Source organism: Apteryx rowi, unplaced genomic scaffold (genome assembly GCF_003343035.1).
Source record: "Apteryx rowi isolate R43461 unplaced genomic scaffold, aptRow1 scaffold_172, whole genome shotgun sequence".
Lineage (NCBI taxonomy): Eukaryota > Metazoa > Chordata > Aves > Apterygiformes > Apterygidae > Apteryx > Apteryx rowi.
This window is the reverse complement of record NW_020447997.1, coordinates 1,397,102-1,424,326: the sequence shown is the minus strand read 5'-3', so window position 1 is coordinate 1,424,326 and position 27,225 is coordinate 1,397,102. Positions and strand designations below refer to the sequence as shown.

The 27,225-nt window shown below is 38.9% G+C and overlaps 1 protein-coding gene across 1 annotated transcript in view; it reads right to left on the bottom strand.

Moving 5' to 3' along the window:
* MYZAP (myocardial zonula adherens protein) overlaps window positions 1-26,643 on the bottom strand; it is a 38,723-nt gene extending 12,080 nt beyond the window's left edge. Inside the window, exons 1-9 of the mRNA XM_026060867.1 lie at window positions 26,554-26,643; window positions 17,117-17,275; window positions 14,775-14,867; window positions 12,789-12,902; window positions 11,781-11,933; window positions 8,787-8,912; window positions 7,794-7,922; window positions 5,474-5,559; window positions 2,535-2,640 (exon numbers count right to left, since the gene is read on the bottom strand). Coding sequence (XP_025916652.1) covers window positions 2,535-2,640; window positions 5,474-5,559; window positions 7,794-7,922; window positions 8,787-8,912; window positions 11,781-11,933; window positions 12,789-12,902; window positions 14,775-14,867; window positions 17,117-17,275; window positions 26,554-26,643 — 1,056 coding nt within the window. The remainder of the gene's footprint in view (window positions 1-2,534; window positions 2,641-5,473; window positions 5,560-7,793; window positions 7,923-8,786; window positions 8,913-11,780; window positions 11,934-12,788; window positions 12,903-14,774; window positions 14,868-17,116; window positions 17,276-26,553) is intronic.
* Between the last annotated feature and the right edge of the window lie 582 nt (window positions 26,644-27,225).

Genomic DNA, 27,225 nt, shown 5'->3' with positions numbered 1-27,225 from the left:
TGTATTAGGTTAAATTTAATGCAGAGACATGTGAGTTCAGATACACTCTGACAAACACACTTTCTGGGATTTAAACTGTAGCACAATTCCAAAATCTTCCCTGTTTACTACATGAAGTATATTTTAGTGCTACTGCTCACTAGTTTTTAATTTTCCTCCAAAACAGTGTCTTCAGAGCACATTCCCTTTCAACATCCTAGCTTTTAAGAAGTATTTTTGGTGTTGATCTCTCAGCATCTGTGGCATAGTAAGTGATGCTGAAAGTCAGCCTAAGAATTCTGTTCTAATATTTACTTGCAGAAGAGGCATAAAAGCATGACAAATACCATGCATGGATAGCTCAGGTATTTAAGGGGATGAACATCTGCAGAGCTCTGTCTTCTGCATGGTGGACAGCTGCTCCGTTTTGTACCCAGACAGAGCTGTTATTTGTAGGTTTTTAATTAAAATAGAGCATGTGAGCAACACTGTAGAAATTTTGTGAAACAGTACTACAAACACCACGGATAGCACAAGATAAAAACCACAAAGTGCCTAATGTGTTTGGCACTGTCTAACCTGATCAAACCTCTGCTACAAGAGTCATTAGTTAGCTCACTAACCAAGACATAGATATTGTTACAGGTGTACATGTAAGCTCTTATGGAAGCTGATTAAAGACTAAAATATACACAGACTAAAAGAGAAAAATATAGTCCCTACAGCTACATGGCAATAAAAGATTTCTACAGAGATTGAATTGATATCGAAAATCAGGTTGTCAGACATCAGCTAAAAGCAAACATACTTGAAAGTTAAGGGAGTTAGTCATCTCGCATTCTACTCTTTAAAATAGGATAACCAAAGGTAGGAAAAGGCTTGCTGTGCAGATGAAGGCACTAATAGAGCTATAGTACAAGGAATCAGCAAGCTAAACTCACTCATTATAACTGATATTTATGAAATAAAAATCATTGGCCCAATCTTTATGCATTCTTTTGCCAAAACACTTCATGCAACTGAAAGTATTTGTTATACCAACTCTGCCCGCTAGAGGTCAAGTTATACTGAGCAGTTTACTATGCATTTGGCAATAAAGAACAAAGCTTAGGCCATCATGCTCGTATTATCAGAATCATTTGGTTTGCCACAGATAGCACAAAGTGACAAGTCCTCTAGTACTTCTGGTCTGAAAAAAAAGAAGCCCATAAAGTGATGGTTGACTTATGCAGACATGAAACAGCCTCTGGATAAAATATTTGTTCCAGTAATCTATTACGTAGAGAGACTGGATTATTAGATTGAAGAAGGATTCCTTAGTAGAATACTGTGGTATAAAGATTGTCAGCCCAGTTTTAGACTACCTGCCATGTTGCTTGAAAATTGTGAAAATGGCTCTTTATACCAGTCTTCTGTACTGAGGATATGACAGAAGAACTTTAACACAAAATGATAGATGCTTTTAAGTTACTTTTGCATCCCACTTTTTTTCCTGCTCAGTTTTGCATCCCTCTGCACGTAAGATAGGATCCCTCAGTATCACATATCCAATTATACAGCAGGACTACATCAGAATCTTGCAGCCAACTTATAAAATGGGATACATATAGGTAAAAAATTATTATACCACCTCAACAAAAAATGGAAAAACTCCATGTCTAATCAGAAACCCTATGATAGCAAATCATTAAGCACGAACATATTATGAATTGAGAAAGAATGCCTTAGATTATAATCAGTTCCAAACATTTGGTATTGTGGATGTTTGATATCCAAACACAAATGAAACTCAACCACCCCCAAAGGTATGTCACTAATGCCTACCATCTCTGCAGTCTCAGTATAATAGTGATGTCCATCTGCTTTGTGAAGCTCCAATCTAAACTTAATCTACCTATTTCCCATATCACACTGTTTCTCTGGAAAGAGAGAAAAGTTTGCCATCACAGCCTTCTCCTGACTGCCAGAGTTCCTTGGCATACAAGTGGCCAGCAAGTTGAAGCGGCTTTCCAGAGAAAACTGCTTAAAACTTTATGGAAAATTAGATCAGGAAAGCACAAGAGTGGTGAAAAAGTGCTTTTGCCCCTCTATTTCTGTGAGGAACCACATTAGAAAAAAAAAAAAAAAAAAAAAAAAAAAAAAAAAAAAAGGCAGCTAATGCCTGAAACGGAAGTGCTTTAGTACAGGAAGGAAAGGAATCTATTTTACTTACTACTTCCACCCCTAATGACTAGTCTGCATTTTTTCTTCAGCTACCCTCTGAATGCTTCAAATTAAGTTGTATTTCCTGAACTACCATAAAGAGCTCCAAAATTAGAGTTAGCCTAAAGATCACAATATATAACCTAAAATAGTGATTATATAAACTGGATTAAATTGCTTTCACCTAATCTTTCAGCTTCTCTAGGTCTAGATGCTTAACTCACCTTCTGTTGCCTCTTGTAACTATGGTGGCATAGGGAAGTCGCACATAGCACACAGCTCTCTTTGGGTTATGTACTGAAAGAATTAGCATCCCCCAAAGACTCAAAATACATTGTTTTACAAGATCTCACCTCCTCAACCATGTGCTTGACTTTCTTCTGTTGGCAGTGGACCATATCATCCAGATGTTTGATTCGCTCCCTTAGGCTAGCTGCTACCTCCTCCAGATGCTGTGACCTAGCAGAAGATGGAAAAATTAGGCATGTTAAGTGGGGAGCTATGCAGTCTAAGCGAAACAAGAACAACCCCACTACCTCACCATGAATCAGGAAGACTAGGTCAAGAGGTATCTCACTACGCAAGTCAAATTCCATTAACAGATGACACTTTTATTTGTCTAAAGTACATTTTAATGGCAGTCTTTCAGTCAAAGTGGCTGTCCCCACCCAAGTTAGCTCACCTTTGTCTTACATACTGGCTTGCTTACTCACAGCCCAAAGTGCTGACAATTAAACAACCTGAAAAGCTCATCTCCTTGAGATGTCTGTTTTTTCTTGAAGTGAAAAGCATTTAGACAAGTAGATCTCTATCACTAAAAAGGCACACTGATCCTGACCTATTACTGCCTGCAAACTTTTGGGAAATACATACTAAATAATCAGGAAGCACGTCCGCTGGTGCCCTTTTAAGTGCTTTCCAACTACGGAGCAGCCTTGGGTCAAGGATTTGGTGTAGCTGCCAACAGCAGCAGAACGCTAACTGGAATAGTATTAACTCATCAACAGTCAGCAGTAATTGCTGTGGATGTTTTAAGTTTGCATGCGTGAATCTGTAGACAGATTCTGGATTTCTTCAAATCCACTTTACACAGAAGTTGAACACCCACAGGACTCCTGCCACAAGCTGATTTGGTAGCCTGCCAGAAAAGTAGTTTTAGCATATGCAAAGGAACAGAAGGCAAGGTTTTTAATAAGTTTTTGGCATGTTGGCCATGGGAGCCTCCACTTTTATCTGAATGTACAATTCCTGAAATTATTAAAAGAAAGCAGTCTCTTGCCTGCAAATAAACTCCTGTAGTCCTAGGTTCAAGTCTGAACAGAATTTGAGAAGTGGAGGAGGGGAATCAAAAACAAAAAAGCTTTTTCATCTTGCTCTGTGAACAGCAGATGAAAGTGCTGAAGCTGCAAACAGAACAACCATTTTAAGGCAAAGCAGCAGATGGCAAACTGTATGACACAATTCTAATGAATGACTGAATTGTATGCCGCTCCCCCCCAAGAAAGAGTCCCTATTAACAGGGAAGTACTCTACAGAATTGTAACTGCAGCACTTTGACAAGAACTCAAAATCAAGACATTGCTGTAGGTTTTTCAATCCTGCATAATACGGCCTCGCAAAACCACAATTTATATTTTGATTACAACTGTAACATATATTGGTCTCTCATTCAAACATGCAGAATTTTAAACTCTGGTAGCAACAGAGCAACAGACCAGGGACTCATCCTCACCAGGGGATCAGACGGACAGTCAGGAGCTGGGGGCAGACAGGTAATCAAGGAACATACTTCAGCACCTGAACCCTGATTGCTTACTTGCATTGCACAGATTGCAACTGCTTGTTTGTTTGCTTGCCCTGCACAGATTCCTGCCTGAGCATTGCATCTACCTTTTTTACTGCAGCATACTTCCCATGCTGAGTGGGTAGGGCAGGCTTCACTGAAGTGAGAAGAGTACCTGTTACCCAAAGGTGAAGGAAGAAGGCAATTATCTTCGATCTCCATGTTCTGTGTTACACACACCATCTGTATACTTTAGGTTGTTATTTTAACTGGCTGATGTGAAAAGTTGTTATTACCCTGAAACCAGCTAAGCTGGTCACAGACCCATACAATTAGGCCCGGAGATGCTCCGGGCAGGGACTTCCTTTTATGTATATACTTCCTACAGAACAGCGGGATGCCAAAATCTTAAAACTGAGTTTCTGGGTGCCACAGAAATATAAGTAGGAATCAAGTATGGTTATTCAGTTTCTGCTTATAATTCACCTTTACACACACAAGTAGTGTCATATAAATAAGCGATGTGAGCAATGGATGCAATTCCAATTGCAGTTACGCTGCTTCAATGCTGGATAGGTTTCTCTTGAAACTTTGCCTCTGCCTCAGCTTGAAACTTATCTTTGCCTGGCCATGGTGGTCAGGCGCCAGTCTCAAAGAAGTAGCAACGGATGCACGTGTCATCGGTGGGCACCACCACACCACTAGATCCTCCTAAGCCTCGTGCTTTCCACAACAAACATTCACAGAAGTCTAATTGCCAAGAGCGTCACCCTCACCTGCCCCAAATAACTTCACAGTATTCCTGCATTGTGATGCCACATGCCAGATGCTTCCACGCCTTCATTTTATTCATGTGTGTATGTTAACGTCCGCTGTGTTTGTGGACCTGCCTCTCCAAGTCCTGCCTTAAAGTGCTCTCTGCATGCACTACTAAGCCTCAAATATTTCCCTGCTAGTCATCTTTTATACAAAAAAGACCTGTGGTAGTTTCACGCAGAACTCCTGTGTTCTTCAAGAGTTCATCTCTTCGAAGGGGAAGTCCTACAGCTTAATACAGGCTGCAGAATCTCTTTTCTTTTAAAGATATGTTGAACAGTCTAGAACAAGGTAACCAAAGTATTCATAGGCAGGATCGTACTGTGTCGAATTTGGGAATGCAGATTTAAGAAAAATGCAATTCACAAATATGTCAAATGTGCATGGATCTATAATAATTTTAAAAGTTTATTTCATAGCAACACAACAAGTTCTATCTCGAATGTATTCTACATGTTTGCAATCAGCTTTTCAGAAAAATGCATCGAGGTTATTTATATACAAAATATCAAGAGGATTAAATTTTGCAACAACAATTAAAAAAAAAAACAAAGAAGGTTATATTCAGCTGGACAATCCCTACTAAATTACAATTTTAAAGTTAGTAAAACATATCTTCAAAAACAAACAAACAAAGAAAATCCTAAAGTTTCCTAGCAACACTAGAAGTTCCAGAAATAAGACAGATCTCACCTCTCACTGTCCGAGTTAGTTTCAGATTTTGCTCCAGATATTTGTATTTCATTTAGTTCCAGTTGTTTTTGCAGCTGGTGACGCTCCTAAACAACAAGAAATGTTATCCTTCAGTTCTCCACATGTTAAAATGTAAAAGCCTAACTAAGCACATTTCATGCAATTCAAAAGATCATTTGTGAAATTAAAATAGAAACTAATTAAACAAAATTTACAGATGTTAAACAGGATCCCTGCATTTCCTATAGCCCAGGAGAACAGAATGCAAATAATAAAAATCAAATACCCAGCTAAGCATGAAAATAAGATCAGTGTTTTCATTTTCCCATTTGAAGACATACAGTTGCTCTTGAAACTGAAATTTTTGAATAAAAACCTGAGTCATCACCATCCTTAATTACACGAGTGTCAAATTGTCCATTTTATTCCTCCAAAAAGATCTCTCAATCCAAGGCAGAGATAAAATGTACTGCTCTATTTTCTTCCCCAAAATGTCCCTATTTATTTTTAGGTATCCACTGACATTTTGTTTGTGAAGATCTATGAGCACTTGGGGCCTGACTCAACACAAATTAACAGGAGTCTGCTATTCACTTTAATTGGAGTTTAATGGAGGCATTCAATTTTACTCTGCAAGTATCAGTCAGATAACAGCAAATTAAACAACCAACATGAAGAAACTCACCTGTACTTTAAGAACTATACGACAATCCTTTACTCACTGCATAATACTTATAAGCTGTGGTCTGAAGCCCAGATGAAGTTGATGGAGCCACTAAAGGGGCACATTAAGCTAAATCGATTCCTCAGTGTTATCACTAATTCAACTAACAGACTTGCATGAATTGGACAAAAGAGGCTCAGATAAATGTACATTGGACTAACCAGTCAATCCAACAAGACTGGCTTTTAAAAATCTATTTCTCAATAATATCAAATACTTACTATATTAAAGTTGGTTAAAAACACTTAACATGGAAGAACAGAGTACTGTCTTCTCTCCGCTTGCTAGAGTTTCCCAGTATGTTCTTTACTTCTGTATTTTAGATAGCAAGGCCCAGATCTTTAAAGATAATGAGATGCCTGCTATTGAATGAAATGACAGACACCAAAGTACATCTAAGAGCACCAGAGTCTTTTAGAAGGACCATTCTTATCCCTTTTAGAGTGAAACTATTCAGGCTAAGGACTAAACAATAACATTGATTCTCAATTACACGAATGACTCCAGAAAATGAAGAGGAAATTCCACTGTAACTGTTAGATACAGGGGATATAAACCCGTTTCAGATATCTGAGAATGTCCAACAAATGAGGTTCAGATAATAAAGTATACTATGGGGAAAGAGGTATTGTGATACTCTGTGGCTTAACAATACCTTAAAATAATCATCATCTGAAAACCAGTGTGAGTTTTGCCCTGGAGCAAAGTCCATAAAAGAGAAGAAAGGCAGGGCAGGAAATAAAAAGAAGCGACTGCTACAACTAGTTTTACAGTAGTGCTGCCAAAGTCACAAGAGAAGTGTCTCAAAGCATTTCTACTTTCAGAGGTTTAAAAGTCAATTGTAAAAAACTGCTCTCAACTACAGTTTGGTAGAGAATATTTAGCCAGGGAGAGAAATAATTGAAAGTGTTTTAATACTGGCAGGAAAGGAAGAATCTAGAGTTTGGATTAAAAGGCAGTAAAAACTGACTGTTTTTCTCCCCTTCCCAAAATACCTGTAATTGAAACCAGTAAGATATCTGCATAAAGGATTAAAAGCCTGCTACAAGCCGCAAAAATCTGAAGTCAAAATTTCAAAACCTTTCAGTTTGAAGCCTTTAGTTTAGCATTTCATCCAAATGTGGAGAAATCTGGAGGTGTAATTCCAATTATTTAGCTATAGATAGCTAAATAATAAGGTAGATTCCTAATTAAAATACGTTTTAGTGGACCTACCAACAGCATTTCTAAGAGACTTTGGGTCATTTATAGTCACTAGTTCATTTGGCTCAGGAGACCTTGTAGACTGAAGGAGGGCAGAATGGCCTTTTAAAACCCATTCTTTAAAATGATGGTTTACTAAATAAACCCTGACACCTTAAGCAGCCCTGACTGTAAACACCACAAGACAGACAGAAGAACCACCTAATCACAGTGTCTCTTTGGTAGTCCAGGTGCATATACTTATATGAATACAGTAACTAAGTGAGATGCAAACAGCAATAGTATGTCATGGAGCAGGGTACTGAGTAGCAGGCAACAAAAAAAAAAAACAAAAAAAAACTTCCATGTACTTCTGCATTTCCTTTAAAGCAAGCGAACAACTAACTCTCATACCTCTTCCATGCGTTCAATCAGCCGATCCAGCTCACCAATTCTCCGGTCTTTCTCCTGTATGCTTGTTTCTGTAATCTGCATCTTCTTATTTGCCTCTTCAATAGCCTTCAGAAGTCGATTTGTTTCCTCCTTCAAAGAAGGACATTTATAACCATACTAACATACAACATATAACTGTGGAATAATAATTTTTTAGGCCACAGAGTCAGGCTAATAGTTCTGAAGCAGAACTCATAAAAGTTTACACTACAACTGCCCTAGAAGTCTGGAAGATTTGTGACCCTAAAAGTGAATACTATAGAATATAAAAGATTTGGGGCACTTTGAAGTGCATGGGTACTTGTAAAACATAATTATGAAAGTTTGAGAAAAGTGTTTACACGTTTCTTGGATATTTGTTCTCCCTTCTGAGGATACATGTTAAGTAACAGTGGGAAAAAATATGCTATTCCAGAAAACAGTATTTTAAACACCAAAGTTTGCCAAGTTCAGCTCCGTACTTTTCTCACATGTAAAACAATATGAATAAAAAGAGGCAAGAGAATCTACCTTCAGTCTCAGTGGTTATCTATCTTTATCTATCAGTTAGAAAAACACAAACTGCAAATAGAAAGGTTTTACATGTGGTGGGGGGGAGTGGGGGACCAGGAGACAGGAAGAGTTCTTGCCCCAGTAGCATCCAGGTAAGTTGACTTTTTCCATTCTTAAACTATCACTAAAATCACACATTATATTTTACACTTCCAGAGAATCAGAAGTGAAAAACAACTAACTTAATTTCAAATTTTGAAATTTACATCGTCATTACTATGATTGTGTTTGAGCACATTCTTTTGTCGGCCCTAGACCTCCAATAGCTTGCAAAGCTTAATAAGGGTGGCATGACAAGTCCCAGAGACTGCAGTGAAGAAATGTATGTCATCTCTGGAGTATCAGATGATTGAGAAACGATGCCCAAGCTGAGCACCACTCTTACAGATGGGCTGTACATACTAGGAGGACTTCTTTCTCAGCTTTATGTTTCTGCTCCTCTTCTCGCATTTTTTCCTCATACTGGCTATACAGTTTTCTTGTCATTTCTCTCATGACTTCAGCGTTGGCTTCTTGAGACGATTCCACCTATGAGAGGGGCAGAGAGAAATTCACAGTTGATCCACAAGTCACTAGAGCACTGCTGCCATCAAGAGAAAAGAGCTCACATAATGCGAGGATGGCACCTTGAACTTCAGTCCCACCTTGTTGTAAAGTTCATGCTGCTGCAGCACGTTTTCATTTGCATCCAGACCATTTAAGAAAATTCCTCCAGTCTAGAAGCTATTCAAATACATACAAGGCACAGTTACATCAAGTTTCAAGGGTGCCTGAATTTAACTGGCCATTGCTTAGCCAAGACCAGGCCACCCCTCCGCAGTCAGCCCTTCCACAACAGCTTCCCAGTTACTCAGTTTGCTCTCCATTGAAAAATAAAGTCTCATATTACAGAAGTGTAGGTTAGAGATGGTCTAGACTCAACTCCTGTTTCTAAATGACCGTGAACTCTCAAAGCATTGCTTACTTTAGCCTGAGCCTAAGTATGGGTTGCTAACTGTAAGGAACAGCTGCACCCTCCCTCCTCTCTCTTGCTTTTTCCTGCAGTGCTATTTGTGCAGGCACAAGAACAAGGGTGACCATGAAGCAAACTAGATTAGGAAACAGATCTGGCTGAAAATTAATATACCCACAGGTGGGGGAGGGTTAATTTTTAACCACAGGACCAGAAACACTACTACTGGCACAGGGAAGAGGGCAGGAATAGATATTCAGAGACAGGATTTCCCCTTACGCTGGTTCAAAATGCTCGCTTGAACCACACCCTCAGTGATTAAAACGCTAGATAGGACATTCACAACTTAAGCCCATCTGCACCGTAAACTGCAATAAAAAACGAAATAAAGCACCTTAGCCATAACATAGTTCTTATACTTGAAAAGCTGTAAATCAGACAAGGCTATAGCGACATGCTACAGCAGTGTCAGGGAGAGGAGGAACACACTTATCTGGGAGAAGATTACAGTGTTCCCTGCTGGAACCTGTATTGATCACAGCCACGAAATACCTGAGTTTGATGAGCAAGTTTTTTTCATTTCAAGGACTGAAAGATTTACTGAACCCTTGCATCTATCTTGCCCAGTGGGAACTAGCCATTTTCCTGCCCCATAGGATAACAGGGTATGCTATCCTTGGAAAAGGGACCGAGCTCTGAGAGACTCCACCTGTACAGCAATCATCCCATCCAGCATCTCACCCAGAGCTACACTGGTGCAGAGGCAGCAACTTGCACTTTGTGAGAGGAGCTGGAGTTAAATTAAGTTTCAGTACAACATGAGACCTCCAGTGTTACAGGAAGCCTGAAAGAATCACATCATTCAGAAAAGGCCAACAATCAGCCCTAGAGCCCTTAAGATACACTGAACTCGAATATGATCCCTGGCATTGTGTCTCCATCACTCCTTCACTTATAGTTTGAGCAATGAGAACAGTAAAAACAAGCATAAAATGGAAGATGCAGCAGGGCAGCTGTTATAATATTCTTAAACAACCTCCCCAACCTCAGCTATTCTGTGGTTCTATGAATAAACCAAACCTAGTAAATAAGAACCATGGGTGTGGTTCTCCTACTCAGGAAATAATCAGGGCATATGGTGGTTATTGCTTTTCCACTACTAACCCCTATGCTCCACACCATCGTCTTACATTCTCCCCTAGAATTAAACCCCAGGTGTGACGGCACATAAAATGTCACTTTTAACTTTCAAAGACAACAGCAAGGTATTTTATCCACTAACTTTGTAATAAAACTGCAACTTTGAGGGACAAATTTAAACATCTTCCTCATTAAGGCAGGGCCCATACCCACATTCTGCTGACCTCAGCATGCTCAAAGATAAGCATATCCTTAAGCACTCAGTTGAATTGGGACTTATCTGCTATCGTCTGCCCTTAGAAGCATGCATACCTTTCCCTGACTTGTTGGTGCATGTCCTTAAGATTACTGTAAAGTCCAAATTTCTGTATTGAAATCTAAATAGCATCAGCTCAGCTTTCTTCTTTTAATTGGCTTTTCCCTCTTTTTGTTTCCTGCTGACAGTATCAGGTACAAAATGCAGCTACTTTTACAAGCTTTAAGGCTTCGCTATGAAAGGATATTAGAATACGTACTGTAAGTTGGAATACACTTCTATTAGTGTTTTCTCTTTTAACCATTCATCATTAAGCATGAATATAAGTCACTGGAGAGCTAAAAAGAAACATCTGTTCCAACAAAATTAGACATGAGTAAACTAGCAGTCACAGTGACAAATTCTCATAAACTACTATATGCAAATTATTCTATTTTGAGTAATTTCAAGAGACACAAGGGTTTCCAGAAGAGGGTTTTTTCCTTTTTTTCCTTCCCCCCCCCCCTTTTTTTTAATGAAACTAAAGGAATATATTTGTCAGGAAGGGAGAGAAAAATGGTTAAAACTTTCCGGCATGCAAAACCTTCCAGTTTGCGTTTTGCATTATTCTGGAAGAAATAGCTTAATACTCTGTCCAAGAAGTTTGCTGTTACAGTACATCTCTGCTGACCGTATGTTCATAAAACTGAACAGATTACCTATTAAAAATTGGACAATACCAAATAAATAAACTCAACATCAAGACATTTTTAAAGCACTGCTTAGAGTTATAAAATTCTTTTACTTACAGTAATGGACCTTAAAAAACAATTAATAGTTCAGATTTTCACCTGCCAGCATCCGTGAATAGTAATCTCATGCTATGGAAAAATTAATTGCTGCCATCTGTAATTCTTTACTACAAACATAGTATCTATTCACAGAAGTATGTCAGCTCTAGGTAAAGTCCAAGGCATGATGGATGAAGAATCCTTTACAAATAAGGCCAAGGAATATACTCATAATGTCCTTATTGTGCAATATTACTAGGGGAGTATAAATACTGTACCTTTAATTTCAGTAACTGATTTTCAATTTGCGCTGTTTCCAGTTGTTTTTGTTTCTCTCTCAGTTTTTCCATAGATTGCTCATGTGTGTGTTTTAAATTCCTTATTTGTTCCCTTATATCAGTGTTTTCCAAAGTAACATCCACTAGAGTTTTCTAGAAGAAAGATATAAACCACATATTAAAACCACAAGTAACCGGGTGAACTAACATAGTCAAAAGATTATGGCACAGGCAGAACATTTAAAAGTTTCCTGATTTGTCAGTGCTGTGGAACAGCTTTGCAAGCTTTAGTATTTTAAATTTTGTTTTTTGTTATATTTGGTTTGCTAAAAAATATTTCCACGAGGAATATGCTCACTGAAGTCGAGCCCTGGAACACTATAAACAAAGAAAGGAATATGGATTAATTTCAGTATAAATGTTACTCCCAACAGTCTTCCTTTATTCTCTCCAAGAACCATGCCATACATATTAAACATGCTAGACTGAGAAAAACTGTGACATACAAGAGGACAGAAACATTAAGTTGTTCACCTCAGCTACATGAGAATTGGAAAGTCTTTCAAACAGAAAGCACATTCACCCCTTCTCCCTCCCCCATACATTTCACAGCTATGTAAAGCCTCACTAGTGTTTAGCATCCAAACATGCCACTTCCGTTTCTATTAACAGGTAAAGGTATGAATAAGTCAGGAGATGTGCTGTTTTCCACAATATAGGATAAATTGCATTTTCACCTAAGATATTTCACAAAGACAAGGCTAGTGGCATTAGTCTGCTGCAGTTTAGTATCTCTTTATTGTATCCTATTTTTATAGGCTTTTAAAAGACACAGTTGGATTTTTTTTTTCTTATTTTCATAAGTTAGTTGCCTCAAATATCCAAGGCAGTGTTTCACAGGCTTGTTTAGTGTTAGAATCTCTATTTGTCATCCATGTTTCATGCATACTCTCAAATCTATGTCAGAAAAGGCAACTGTCAGCTATGAAACAGCTATTAAAGACGTACCTGCAAGTCTATTGATGCTGATGTCAAGGAGCTGTTCATTTCACTGAAACTATCTAAGGCTGCAGCCTGCACTCGCACATGATTCTCTAAGGATTCCTGATGAGCATTTGTCACCTGAGCAGAAAAAAAAAAGTAAAATAATGTTCAAGTTTACCTATTCTTTCAAAAGGAGCTACAAAAGAGAAACAGCCTATGGTTAATTTTCACAATACAAGGATGCTTAAAATATACAGGCCCCAAACCATATCCCTGTACCTCAAAAAAACAAACAAATGTAACTTGTAATCCAAATATGCAAACAGAAACACGGCGCCAGTATCTGTGTTTATTGCTAGCCTGTAATCCCTCTAACAGCTGCCCTTTTCGGAGGAGCAAGAGGACACTTCACTGATGCCAGTTCAGAAAGCTGCTACACAAGGAGCAGGACGACTGCAAAAAGTCACAGGGTGGAAGCCAGGTGAACGCAAGAAACGAGGCAACCTAGAAAGGTTTGGGTGAACTGCAGCGTGGCCTCAGTTACAAAAGAAGTGACTAATCAGGTGCATAAAGAAGCAAACATCAGGAAGGCTCAGGGATGCAACAACATGAAGCAGGTAGGAGAAATCAGCCCAGAGCTTTGTTGTGTGACAATTTGTCATCTTTGGTTATGTACACACATACACACACACTTAAAAAACAGGAAAAAAAGCACAACAAAGTGACATAATTTACAAGGAGACAGAGACCCAAACAGTATAAATGATTATGAACCATTCAACAATATATAGAGAAAAATGTTACTAATGAAGAAGGCCAGCCTGACTCAGATTCTTGGACTAACCAGATTTGTTTCTTGATAAAAACACACAAACACTAGGGACCAATCTTGAGAACAATCGGTGTTTAGTAACCAAGCCACACACGGATTAGACCAGCACAGGGAGCAGAAGCCAAGTAGTCACTGGTAACTCTATACAAGTGGGTGCTTATATTAGAAAAAAACAAACCAAACCAAAAACCAAAGCAAAAATGCTTTGGATGGATTAAGAAAGATAAAAGATAAGAACTTGTAGGAAGAAGCGTACTGCCCAGGGCAGGATATCTGAAGTACAAACTTCAAACAAACTTCATGAACAAAAAGTAGTCCTGGAAATAGATGGGAAAAAAGCGTAGCGATCCAAAGCTGAAGGGAAGAGTATAGAAAGAATTTTAAATAGGATACCAAAACAGCATGGGAGATGGTGATCATATAAAAAAAAAAAAAATTATAATATTTAGTTAGGTAGAAGAACATCTGTGCTTTCTTTCAGGTACTCTAAAGCATTAAAAAAGAGGGGCCTCAAGGTGCCATTTATGTCAGAAGGAATCCATCCTAAACTGTTAATATGCTTCCAGACTAGAGATTCTGCTAGAGCTGGTCAGAAACCTTTATTAAGAGAGATTTTCAGAGCGGGCAGCATTTCTACTGACTGAACCGGAGATCTGAAAGTGCAGAATTTCACCACTGCTATTCAGTAACAATCAACAGTAAAGTAGACAAAACTGCATCTGAGTTGGTGTTTGCCTACAACACTTACTAGCTGGGAGATGCAACTTCTTAGCACCATTAAGACTATTTAACTCAGTTCACAGAAATTAGGCTTTCTCTCCCTCCTCCTCTCAAATCAGGATGAATTTTTTGAAGACTAAAGTTGCCACAGAATAAAAATGTCAATTTAACAGTAAGATTATTCAAGATGACATCAAGATTATTGCTTTATTTCCAAGAAGCAGGCAATTAGTAATTCCATATGCAAAAGCATCCATGTCCTATTTTTACCTTTCTAGAAGGAAAATAAATAAACAAATAAACAAATAAATAAATAGGTAGATAGACATGACGTGTAAAACAATGAACCAGAATCATCTGAGAATTCATTTCTGTCCTGCTGAAGAAAAAAAAAATCTCTAGATAATACTGGAACAGTTATGCTCTTATGCCTTCGCTATAAATAAACGCATACTTACTTTCAGTTCATTGGTAAGCTGCTGTATTTTTCGTTTCATTTCATCATATTCCCCATACATTTTCTTTCTTACTTTTTCCAGAGTTGCTCTCACCTGGTGTTAGACAAATCAAACGTCTTGATCAAACTTATTTATTATATTGTTTATATTGGGACACAATATTTTGTTTCTATATCCTTCATTGTTACTTTTAGTACTTTCCACTATTAAGCTATCTTTTTGCCAAAAGCAATTTATCCTAAGAACTCCAGCACTTGTCTATATAGAGATGATCTGAATAAATATCTCCAAGCAATTCTAAATTAAAACTAGTAAACTAATAATTTAAACAACAAATTTCAATTAAATTATTGATTATTCATTCTAACCTAATTTGATTAGAAATGAATTAAAAGTAATTTGAACATATACATTTTTCTGTCTGAAAAAAGCATCCACACTTGAATTTAATACAGCTTCATTCATTTTAAAGTGGTTAATTCAGTTCTCTCCAAGTGTCCTTCGAAGATAAATTCTTTAGTTTCACTGCGTTTGGACTTTAAGGCTCATAGCTGGCTAAACAACACATTAACCTGAATTTATCAGTGTAATTTCATCTCTAGAATTTGAAGAACAGAGTACTCAATTTGATTTCGGGTAAGAACCATGGGTGTAAATCACACTCGCCTTTCTAAACAAAGGCCTGCTGGAAGCCGGCTTGCGTCTGCACGCCACTGTAAACATGCACAGGCCCAGTCTGCTCAAGAGCACGCACTGCAAACACTGCAGCTCAGTGTTTGCCCACAGTCTGCCTTCCAGCTACGCACTTGAAATTCTTTCTTTTTTCCTCTCCTCTATCAGACACAGCCTGATTGCAGATAATCTGGGGCAGCGAGCTTTCCTCACCTCTGCAATGCCGAGGTGAGGCTCAGGAAGGGATGAGGGGAAAACCAGCGTCAGCGGGGATGTTTCTGGCAGCTGCCCCTGGGAAGAGGGGCGACAGCCACCAAACCTGTGCCAGGAGTGGGCACGAGCCTCCCCCGCCACGTGCTCCCGGGGGCGTGAAACACAGCAGGAGGCCGCAACTGCTGTAGCCCCTCATCAAAGTGCTGCTTGCCCCATCCCTGCGCACACGCATATGCTCTCTTTCACGAGATGACTTGGCTGCAGAAGAAGCTGCGAGCAGTTCTGACATGGGACACTGGTTTTGGTCTACTGAAGTCAGCACATATGTGGCATGAGCAGGGGACTCTTATTTAAGACTCTGATGATCTCACTTAAGATGCGACTTCTCTGGCAGACCAAAGTTCACAAGCTGGCTTAGCTGAGCGCAGCTTTCCCCAGGCAGCAGAGCAGGGGCCGCTGCTCAGCACACCTCCTCCTCATCTTTCCCACTTCTTGAAAGAAGCAGTGGTAGGGACGTTCCCAGCAGTGAGAGCAGGAATGAAAGCGGTGAACCCAGGCTGCTAGCACACCATGAGTAATACAGGGGAGAAGCAGGTGCTGATAGCTCGAGACCCAGCAGATGCTAGGAGCCTACATAATTACAGTCCTTTGCACTGCTGGCCTGACGCTGCGTTCCTCCCTTTTGTATCAACACCGTTCTCCTGTGCTTGAATCACCATAATACAATAAGCATTGACCAATAGCTTCCTGGGTGGCAAAGGTGGATGGAAAAAGAAGGTCAAATTGTTTGCTCTGGGTGAATTAGGGGATTGCTGCCAAAGGCTGAGAGGCAGAGCCTGACAGGTGAAGAGATGCTGAGTTTCAAGCAGAGACCAGCAGCATCAGAAATGCACTTTCGCTTCAGGAGAGCTCCTGTCAATTGTGATATATGAGCATGCACAGAGAAACTAGTACAAAGTCATCCTTATTAGGCTGACTATTTTAAGGCTGCCCCAAAGCACATCCAAGTGACTTTACTGTATCACCTAATTTGGGAGCTTTTTCAAAACTGGGGTGGGGGAAGGGGAGATAGCAGAGGAAGAGGGCAGAGAGTTCATCCTTCCAGGTGTCTGTCTGCTTACAGTTTCTTCTGTATCAAATTTGAAATCATGAAGGCTTTGGGATGGGTACCCCAAGGTCTGTTTGGCAGTTTCCTTGCCTGACTGCAGCCCAGCCGGCGAGTGTAAGGAGCATCACTCAGCACGGAGGAGCCGAGTGTGGACCGCACAGCTCCCAGGTATACAACATGCATTTTTTTAACTCGGGTCCCAGCAAGGCAAGCCTTTAGCTTCAGAGTGGGTTCCTAATTCAAATCCAGGTGTTGGCCTAGACAGAAGCCATCCCACGCACACTCACAGCTCTACATGAATACAGGGAAAGGATACTGAACAGATTTTGAAGCTGAAAGCATAGCTCACTTCCTTAATGTAGTTCATCTCTTCTTTCAGCTGATCCGCTGACCAGCCATAAACCACCATTTCTCTCTGATGGTTGTTGTCAGTCCGGTGCACAACTCCATACACCATCCCGTGAGAGAGCTTCCCTGGAGACATGCCATTTGGTACATGGTAGAGTTCCTTAAAAGCAAATAAATAGAAAGTTATTTTTAAATCAGTACTAAAATAAAAAATAACAAAAACACAGTAATGTAAGGCCAGGAGAGACAGCCAACTACAGGCAAAGCATAGCAGTACCTAAGAACACTAGTTCCTAAACACTTGGGGGCCAAACTGTCAATCTTCCTATTTTTTTTTTTACAAGATCCATGATCAGTTTATCATTGATGATACAAATGCCTAATTTTCACTGGCTTTAATAGAAGTGATATATGTACAGCCAGGGGAAACAGGCTGCATCTGTGTAAAGAGAAGAGGTAAAGGCACGTAACAGAAAAAGTTATCGTGGCTTATTTTTGTTCACCAGCATATGCTCCTTTTCTGCATGTTTCTGGAGCACCGTCAGCTCTGATAGTTTCCCTTTAACTCTTGCAACCATGGAACTTCCCACCCCCACAAAGTCCCTGCTGTGCAAAATATCAAAATTCACAGATTTAATAAAACTTTGTAGAGACTTCACAGAAGAAACTGAAATTGAATCTTCTTAAAAAAAATCCTACAGTTTAGGCAAGGTTTCATATGCAGAGCTCAAAAAATATCTAATTACTTTATATTTATTTTGTTGATTGAGCTAGAATTTCAGGTTGCATTTAAAGCTAAGGACCTCCAAAGTAATCAAACATTCATTTCAGGGCTACGTTTCTCTTACAGAAGTTGCAGAACTGATATGGCAAGAGACAAAGCAGAGCTGTGAAACACAGCTGGTGTGGGTGTTTGAGCGTTATCAACTATTGTAGGAGACACAAAACTTTGAACTCAGGTCTTGGTAGGTAAGTAGAAAGGCAGTTTTAAACTGCCTATCCTTCTTATTTTAATGATCTGCAGCAATTTGTACAGCACACTTGTAATAATTGTATGCCTTTAAGGCTGTCTTTGCAACAGACTCCTCTTAGTCAGCACATCAATGCACTTGGTAAGAAAAGTAATCAAGCAAAAAGTAGGAATCATCTCTCTTTGCATATAAATAAATATCTGCAAGGTCGGATGTAGCCACCTGACCTGACTACTCCCCTAGCCTCCCTTATAATCAACCAAGGGAAGCACACGTCTAGGGCAGGCATCTCAAATGAATCAAGCCTCGGAAGTGCTTATTTATCTCTCCTGGTTACAAAGGGTCTAAATAACTGGCTATACTAGATGGAGACATCCACATTGTGGCTTCTTAAAAAAAAATAACAAAAAATTAATCTCACCAAACTTTCAATATTTCCAAACTGGGAACCTAAAATTAGTGATTATTTTGGTATATAAAGTTAGAAAGACACAATCTTAAGAACACAGCTGTTACTGTTTAACCTTGCATGTAAGAACAGTCTTTTGAAGGCTAGTACTGGGGACAAATCGATTATAGATAGTTTTATTTAATTTCCTTTCCTGAGATTTACCAAACACAAGTAGATACGTTGGCCTTAGAATATGTATGGGGGATTGTTTTTGGGTTTCCCCCAAATGCTGTTCAGCAATGACACTATGAACTCTTATAGGCTTTGGGACTCTTTGCTAAATTAAGAGTCTAAGCAGCATCTGAAAACTCTCTTTGACACCAAACAGATGCAGGAAGAGACGAAGCTCAGCATCTTGTATCCACCTGGGATAACATCCTAGAGAATCTCCCATCTTTTCCACGACAGAGGGTGAGGATGGTGCCTGCAGGCTAAAGCTCCTTCAGTTTTTAGCAGCCAAACTAACATAACTTCAGTGATGATGTAAGAATAAATATTTCTTAGGATAGGGAAAAAACGGATAGGAAAATTCACTAGGATTAAGAAGAATGGGTAGTGATGGACATTTGTTTTATATGGTAGAGAATCAAGGAAAGTTGTGTTTCTCCAGCATGGCACTGACAGATTTTCTCAACACTGCAAAGCCTACACATTGTCCTTTACCGTACCATTAATGGCTTAACCATTCTGCTAGGGCTAGGAGGCGAACAACCCCAGCGCAAACACCTGATAAGGAAAGTTTCAGGCAAAGAATGACAAAGCTATAAGCAACAATTCAAAAAGAAAGCCATAAAACCACTCAATGGAAAAAATATTGAGCAACCAGCCCTACATCTACCTGATACCATTTTGCACTTTGAAGATATTATATGCAAATTTCATAGCCTAATAATCCAAAGTTACATAATTATGTATTACGGGGTTTTTTGTTTTGTTCTTTGGACGTGTACAAACAAAAACCCCACACCCGGTATTTTGAGAGTGGAGAAAATGAGCGTGTTTTACAGGAACTAGGTGGGGACATGACTCAAAATTTTTTTTTTATTTGTTTGCTTCCAGGGTTGCACAGTTTCTTTAGTAGTTTCATCTCAGCTCCTCCCCTGCATCTGGATAAAGGGATTACAAAGTTTCTATCTTCCAGATAACCAAATGAATAACCACTTTGATCGTCTAGATGTTACTGAGGCCCCAGACACTGAACTCAAACCCATACCCCTCACCCAGCATCATTCATTTTTAGGCAATGAACAGCTGAATACCAGTAACTACTGAGATCCTTTGTGCCTCAAAACATTGGCAGAATTGTTTAAAGTGCTGTTTACAGAGTTCTGTAGGAAGATTATGATCAAGTTCCTTATTTTTAGAATATTATAAACACATTTCTAAGGAATGCTTTGAAGGATTTCTCTCCCCGCCCCTCAAAGGAAAGACCAACAGATTCAGACTACCAGGTTTGCAGCCAGAGAATCACCCAGGACTCTTACACATTTTACAGATATACAGAATTACATTTACAACTTAATGGACAGTACATGCAGGATTAAGTACCTACAGAACCAGACTGCCTATACTTCTCTTGCAACAATGCTAAATTTGTCTGTTGTCTATATTTGCACAAGCCTCCCAAGATGCTTTTATCACTTCTTTTTCAGAAGATTTAAATAAATTTCCATCATCTGCTGAGTGTTCCAGGTCTAATATGTGCTACTTACAATACAGGATATTGTTTTTACCCCCCTTTGCATCACAAATCTCAGGCAAGCATCTGTTAAAATTTCAGTACAGCTCTTGCTTGATTTAAAGCTGTGTGAATCAACAGCTATACACATAGCAGCTCTCATATTTCTTCAGTCCTTTCCCTTGCTGTTCCATTCCAGCTATGCTTATCTTCCTCACTCCCCTTTTCCATGCTTGGTAACTCTTATTTTTCCACTCCCAAGACCACTTGTCCCAGGGTGCAGCACGTGCCCCAACAAGCACAGGCTAACCTGGGGCAGGTTCCTTCCCCTTAAGGAAGGATTATAATCAGGGCACAAAATAACTGTGAAAGTTTTGTTCCATGCAAGGGTGAGAGGTGCAATGTTTTTTGCTTTGCTTATTGACTACTTTCTTGTAATACACTTTTGCCTCTAAAGGAGGCCTTGCTGACCAGCTCAGACAACTGCATCAAGTATACACCAATTACACATTCTGTTGGTTTTTCTCCTCTCTTTAGCTACTTCCCCCCTTGTCTGTTTTTCTCCCTTCAACACTTTTTCCTTTTCTTCCTTGCATTCTCTTCCTGTTCCCGTCACATCCTCTCTCTCCCATGTTTCCTCTTCTACATATCCTGAATTTCCCACATTCGAGGATTACAGAATCTTTTTAAAGTCAAATACTTTTTCTTGCTTTCTTCTATCTCCCATACACATCCCCTCCAGACTCGATATTTCTGTGAGAGGGTCCTTTGCCTGTCTCCACTCTGATCTGCAGTGAGGAATCTCAGTTAGTGATAATAACAAAATGAGCAAACACAGAAGTATTTAGGAACAAGTAAATCCTGTAAAGCTAGCCAGGCAAAGTGCTTGAAGCTGGAAGGTTTCTTCAGATTAGTTAAGCATTGCTGCTTAAAGTCGAAATATCAGCCAATTCTACAGGAAAGTTCCTGCTGCCCATCGCCCATTGCTGGCTGCACTGGAGCCAGACCTTTCCCAAGCACAGTCTGCTGCACCAAATGCAGCTCAGAAACCCTTCTGATGTCAGCTGCTGAGCTGAAATAGCAGACTGAGTTCAACCAACTCATGAATCTTTCTTTGTACCTATAGTCAATCCTATGACAATAAAAGTTAACGGCAACAACATACCATTTTGATGCACACGAATACTATAGCAGCTTCCAGGAATGTGCTTTTATCCAAGTTGTAGCAACAGTCGTGTTGCACCTGGTGCGATCATACAGCATGTACTAAAGAAAAGTGGACTGTGTATACTTAATAAATATTTAAAACAGTAGCCTACACCTCAAGGTTGCAAAAGTCTTGATGATTGCCTTGCATCCTGTTTATGTCTCTGTCCAAATAAGTAGCATGAGTAGCAAATAAGTAATGTAAAGCAGAGATACTATAAAACAGACCCTAAATATGAGTTGAAAGCTGTTCTTTTGTCTCATATGTGCAACTGTATTGCACATGGTTTTATTAGCATTATGTAAGCAACACTGAGGGGAGATTTTCTCCTAATCTATCTCCATAAGCTTTTTAAATGAAAGTCAGATACCCTCATGCTTCATATGTTCTCCCTGCCAAAAATTGGAAGTAGAAGCACAGAAGAGGTATCCTATTTTGAGGAAAAGCACATCTAATGTCATGATTAGCACAATTCTCGGGTTAGTGCACATATGGATTTAATTTAGTAAGCACCTTAAAATTTTACTAAATCATGATCTTCCATTTACCAGAACCATCTAAAAACTCTTCTTTTAATCTACTACCAAATTAGTTAAGCCACACTTTATTTTTTGCTCAAATGCTAGACCCCTGGGGTTTCTGAAATATGCAGTTATGTTTTGCTTTTTAACTAGTTATACAAAGAACTAGAACATTCACATTGTTACTTAGGTTACATATTTCCTGTCCAGTAAAATAACAAGTTTCTAATATTGATTTCACCAAGGAAAGTTACTGTGCTGTGAGAAAAGGCAGTTGTTTCTTTATATTCCCCTACAGTTCATGAAAATCATGTTACATTTAGGGATGCTTCATATATAAATAGTATTAAAATATGGAAAATGTGCCAAGACACAGACATGAGCATTCCCAAACTCATGATGCTAAATAAGAAGTACCTTTTAAACACATTCCAACTTTTAAGCTCCTTGAAATGTTGTAGAAGTTAGGTGCCCATCTCAAAATAGAAAGGACAGGCATTACACACAAAGGCTCATCTAATCAATGAAATCTGCACTCAGAACATCAATGTTTATACACTAAGAAAATAAGATACAGCAAATACAGCAGTAGCCACAGAAGTCAGAGGAATTCTTTCTATGGTCTTCATGCAGTGCTGGATTTAATGAAGGAGTCACTTAATTAGCACACATCAAAAAATCAAGCAGTCAGTGCTAAAATTGAAGCATTTGAGGATATACACAGCCAGAGTACCAACTGGATTTATGCTATATCAAACTAGGACACTTGAACCAAAATAAATGTAAGCAATGTTATGTATTCATATAACTGTACTGGTTTAAGCCTTAACATTAGTCAAACTGTTGAAAGCCACAAATACAGGAAAGTGAGACAAATTTCTAAAGTGTTATCTTGCTTTCATTCTCTTGCCATGTGCCCAATTGAAAGAAAGAAAAAAATCTGTCTATACATATCTCCATGTTCTGCCCTTGAACACCTAGCTGCAGCTTGCACTGGCACTTCCAGATTTAGCCATGACAGTGAACTGCATGAAGAAAGGTACTTACAGATAAAAATAAAATAATCCCAAACACAGACAGCAGAATTGTCTGGTAGTTCTTTGTTATTCAAGACAATTGATTTTACATACAATCTGACCAGGACAATATTCCTTTGTACTTTCTGGTGAAGTAAACAGCCTCACAGTACTGTCGCCCATTGTCCATCTTTAACTGAAGTAATGCAACAAAATTGCAATGGTTTCAGATACCCTCTAGCTACAGCGCTAGCAATTCAGAGATATTTAGCAGCAGGCTTTTAGCCTATAAGAAACGAAGAAACAAACCTCTACACATGATGTTAGTTCTCATGTTTCTTTCAAGGTGTTGCAGCCTAAATACAAATATAAAAACCCAGCCTGGCACACAGGAGCACAAGCTCTCCCTTCAGTTTTTGAGATCACCCTCTAACTGTACCATCTGCCCATCTTTCACGAAAGGGGGGAGAGGCAGTCCCACTACGTCAATGCTTGCAGCAATTTTTTTGCAACAGAAGTGCCTAACTCCATCCCTTTATTTAATCTCTTATGCTATTTTATTGTTATTTCATAGGCATACAGTGATAAAAAATATCTGTTAGAAACTTAATACTAATGTAATCTTATACATAAGGTTATATATACATATAAATCTAATACTTAATACAGATTTAATGAAACATAGTATACATTTTCTGCTAAATTTGGACTGCAATGAAAAAGGCTACATTAACAGCTACTCATATAACCAATAAAAATTGAGACTCAGGTCTGATCTGACATCAAGCACCAAAACAAGGTACTGGGAGTACTAGCATTACTGAGTGCTTCTGTACAGTTCACTAGCCAATTTTGCAAACGAAACATCTCCTAAGGGTGCTCAGCCCCAGAGGTGCTGCCATTCATGGAAGATACAGAAAACCAACAAATGGTCAGAACGACATCACGATGTCACATTAGGGCAGCTCAAAATCACCTCCTTCTCATGAAAGATTAGAAAGGGAAGATTACAACCAAATGTCAGGCCAGGGTGTATTTATAGTGTTCTGGCATTCCCGCTGGCCCTGGTCTCCCCCCTGCCTGGCAGCGGGCAGAGGCAGGGCACTCTGCAGGACTGGGGACTTGTCCCGCGCGGACGGGGACGGGAGCGCTCCGGCAGCCCGGCTCTGAGTGCCCCATCCCCTGCGCGCTCGGGCAAAGCCTGTGCATCCCACAGGCTGCACACGCAGGCCACTGCCGTGCACCACACTGGGGCTTTTTAATTGTCAAATACATTTTCCAAGTGCTTTTCCATTATGTTTATTCTCCTAACACCCAGCATTTAAAGGTACCACAGAACTGTGGTTTCCTTCAGAGACTTGCTGTTTGGTTCTTGGCAGAGCTGTACTTTTTGACCTTAAATTGTAAAGTGCAGGGCAGGGAAGTGCCTGGTTCCCTAATCTCCCTTTATTATCCCTGTTCACAAAAGGGAGACATAGTTCTCAGAGGGGTGTTTGGGGATTATCTAACATTTATAAAATTTTGTTGCTCTCAAAGTACTTTAAGGAATTTCATTAACACTAAAGATCAGATCTTTGAACATGGGTGGATCAATAGAGACATTGGATCACTGCTTTTAGGAGATGCATTTTTTTTTTAAAGTTTGCAATAAGATAAAAGTATCACAACTGACTAAATAATAGTCCTGTGTGCACTACAAGTTACATAGTAACTAATTCAAATATATAAAGCAATACACTACAGAAACAATAAAAATCTACCAGCAATAAATGACTATCTTGTTTTAGAGGCATGAGGAAAAAACAGTTCATGATCAGTGATTTCTTGTAGCTGCTTCTATACATTATGATTATACAATCTGCAGGGATACTTTCTGCATTACACACAGGCTATGAGACTCAAGTTGATGGCACAATTACTACACATTTTTTAACTGCTACTAGCCTAATTAGATGCCATCTAGCTCTGAGGGCTTTCTATATGCTTCCTAAAAGTCTTTAACTTCGAATTTTGTAAAAATACTATGCTTTAGAAACAGTAATTAAATTACATATGATTTTTTTTGGTCTCAACTAAAAAGGACCCATCTCTTAAAAGATGTATAGTATATTGAAATGTAACATGAGTCCAGTAATGTACTGTGCCTTCATACCTCCTCCTTAATATTCTCTGAAAGAAAATCCACTTGCCTTAACTCATATTAAGGGGGAAATGCAGCTCTCATTAAATACAAGGTTCCACAAACCAAAAAACAAAAGGTCACGTAAGAAAGTGATTAAGAGTTGTCCCAGCCATAATCACTCACACTTCTTTCTCATCATTACACTACTCAGCACAGTAAAGTGAGTAAGCCAAGAGTCAATATCTATCCTCCTCAAAAACAAACTTGTATTATTCTTAGGGCAGTGGGCCCATACACCTTAGGCCAGTCCAAGGGTTTCTGCAGTCACGCACAAACCAACAGAGAACTGAAGGTGGTGGGGGAAGTTACTCTAACTGCTGCAACTAAACCCCTCTGAACAGAACGAATTATTACAGTTTAATGGTGGCCCAAATTTAGTTTGCAGTAAGGCCTCTTTACTCCATTCTGTAAGCAACATTTATAGATCCTCAAAGACCTATAACTCTGCCAGAGCAGTGTATGAAGAACTCAAGGTATACAAGATTCCAGCACAAGAAGTATCTGACAAATAATCTTTATTTTGATCAGTTAATTTTGCATTTATTTTTATTGTTTGTCTTTCTATGTCATTTTACAGTTACTTTCATTTATGAGAACCACTAAGCAATTATTTCAAAGATATACTATAGTTGTATTGCTTCCTATTTTCATACTGCTATTTAGACATGAGGTCTGGTAAACTCAGCCAACTTCTTGTTTGGTTTTGGTTTATCAAAGTGTAAATGTGGTTAAGTTGTGGAGCCTATCCAGCTTCCCTTTTTATTTTTCATCCTCAAGACAAGTTAAAAATAATCCACTGCACTGAAACAGCTCTTACAGCCCTCAGCAGCTCTGCACCAAAGAAGCTTTAAGATTTTTTGTGTGTGCATGCTACTTGCTTCTAGGAAAAACTGTCCTTTTGAACCCTTAAATCATTTCTACTTCAGAACAATCTTGAATTCAACATTTTGTATTTCTTATTAGTGCATCACCTGTTACCCAAATTAACTTACCTTGCAAAATACCGAAGTCCCAGGCAAGCCATACACATTAAGACATAAATCTTGAACAGTGCTAAGCCTACATGAACCACAAGATCCCCTTCAGGTGAGGATCTTCTTGTACAATCCTTAATATAAGACCCTGCTCTCGATAGGGGTTTTCTTCTCTTCCTGTGCATTAATATCAAATAAAACAGCTGGTACCTCAGCCATACGTCACAAATCTACTATTGTCCTTCTAGTCTACATGCAGTTTTGCTGTCCCCAGCTCCAGAGCTCAGTTTCAAAGTTCACAGCTGACTTGCTGGGCTTCCCTGTGTACTTTAGTCTTACAAGATGATCTGGTTCCCATCGCAACTAATTTCTGCTTCTGCAGATGGTAGTATTTACTCCTTGTCCATACAGAATTTAACTTTGATCCTTAAAACTTACTTTTTTCTTTCTCTCAGGTTCCTTTGTTACTTGCTCAGACTGTGAGACTTCATCAGGTGGTACTGTTAAGCGTAACCTGCAGACATTCATCTGCAAGGAAAAAAAAAAAATTGCTTTTAGATTTAAGAGTGTTATAAAAGTTTATTTTAGTAACTTGCTTTATAAAATGACCTGTGCTAGCATTCAAGTTCTAATTTACTGTTTTCTGCTGTCTGCCACATACCTTATAAAAAAATATATTTTTTAAAAGTTGGAGGGTTTTTTAGTTGCCAAGAAATAATTCAAGGGCATCCCCATAATTACATACCTGAAATAGCAAGAATCCATTTCAGTCAACAACATGTTCTTATATTCTCATAAGTGACATTGAGAGCTGAGATATCAGAACAATGAACATCATTTTCCAGTTTCTCAGCTTTGTTTGCAGTTTTGGCATACTTTTAATCTTCAAAATGGATTATTTAGAAACAAAAAGCATATTCTGGAGTCAGTGCCCCTTTTCTGTTCAGTATATATCCAAGCACTTAATCCGATGATACCTCAGTACTGCAATTCCACTGAATTTAAACAGAAATGGTATTGAAATGTGTTACATACCAAGGCATTTGTAAAAACTAAGCTTCAATCTGTTTTACATAAAATTTAAGAGGTTATGTTTCCTATCTGATTTCA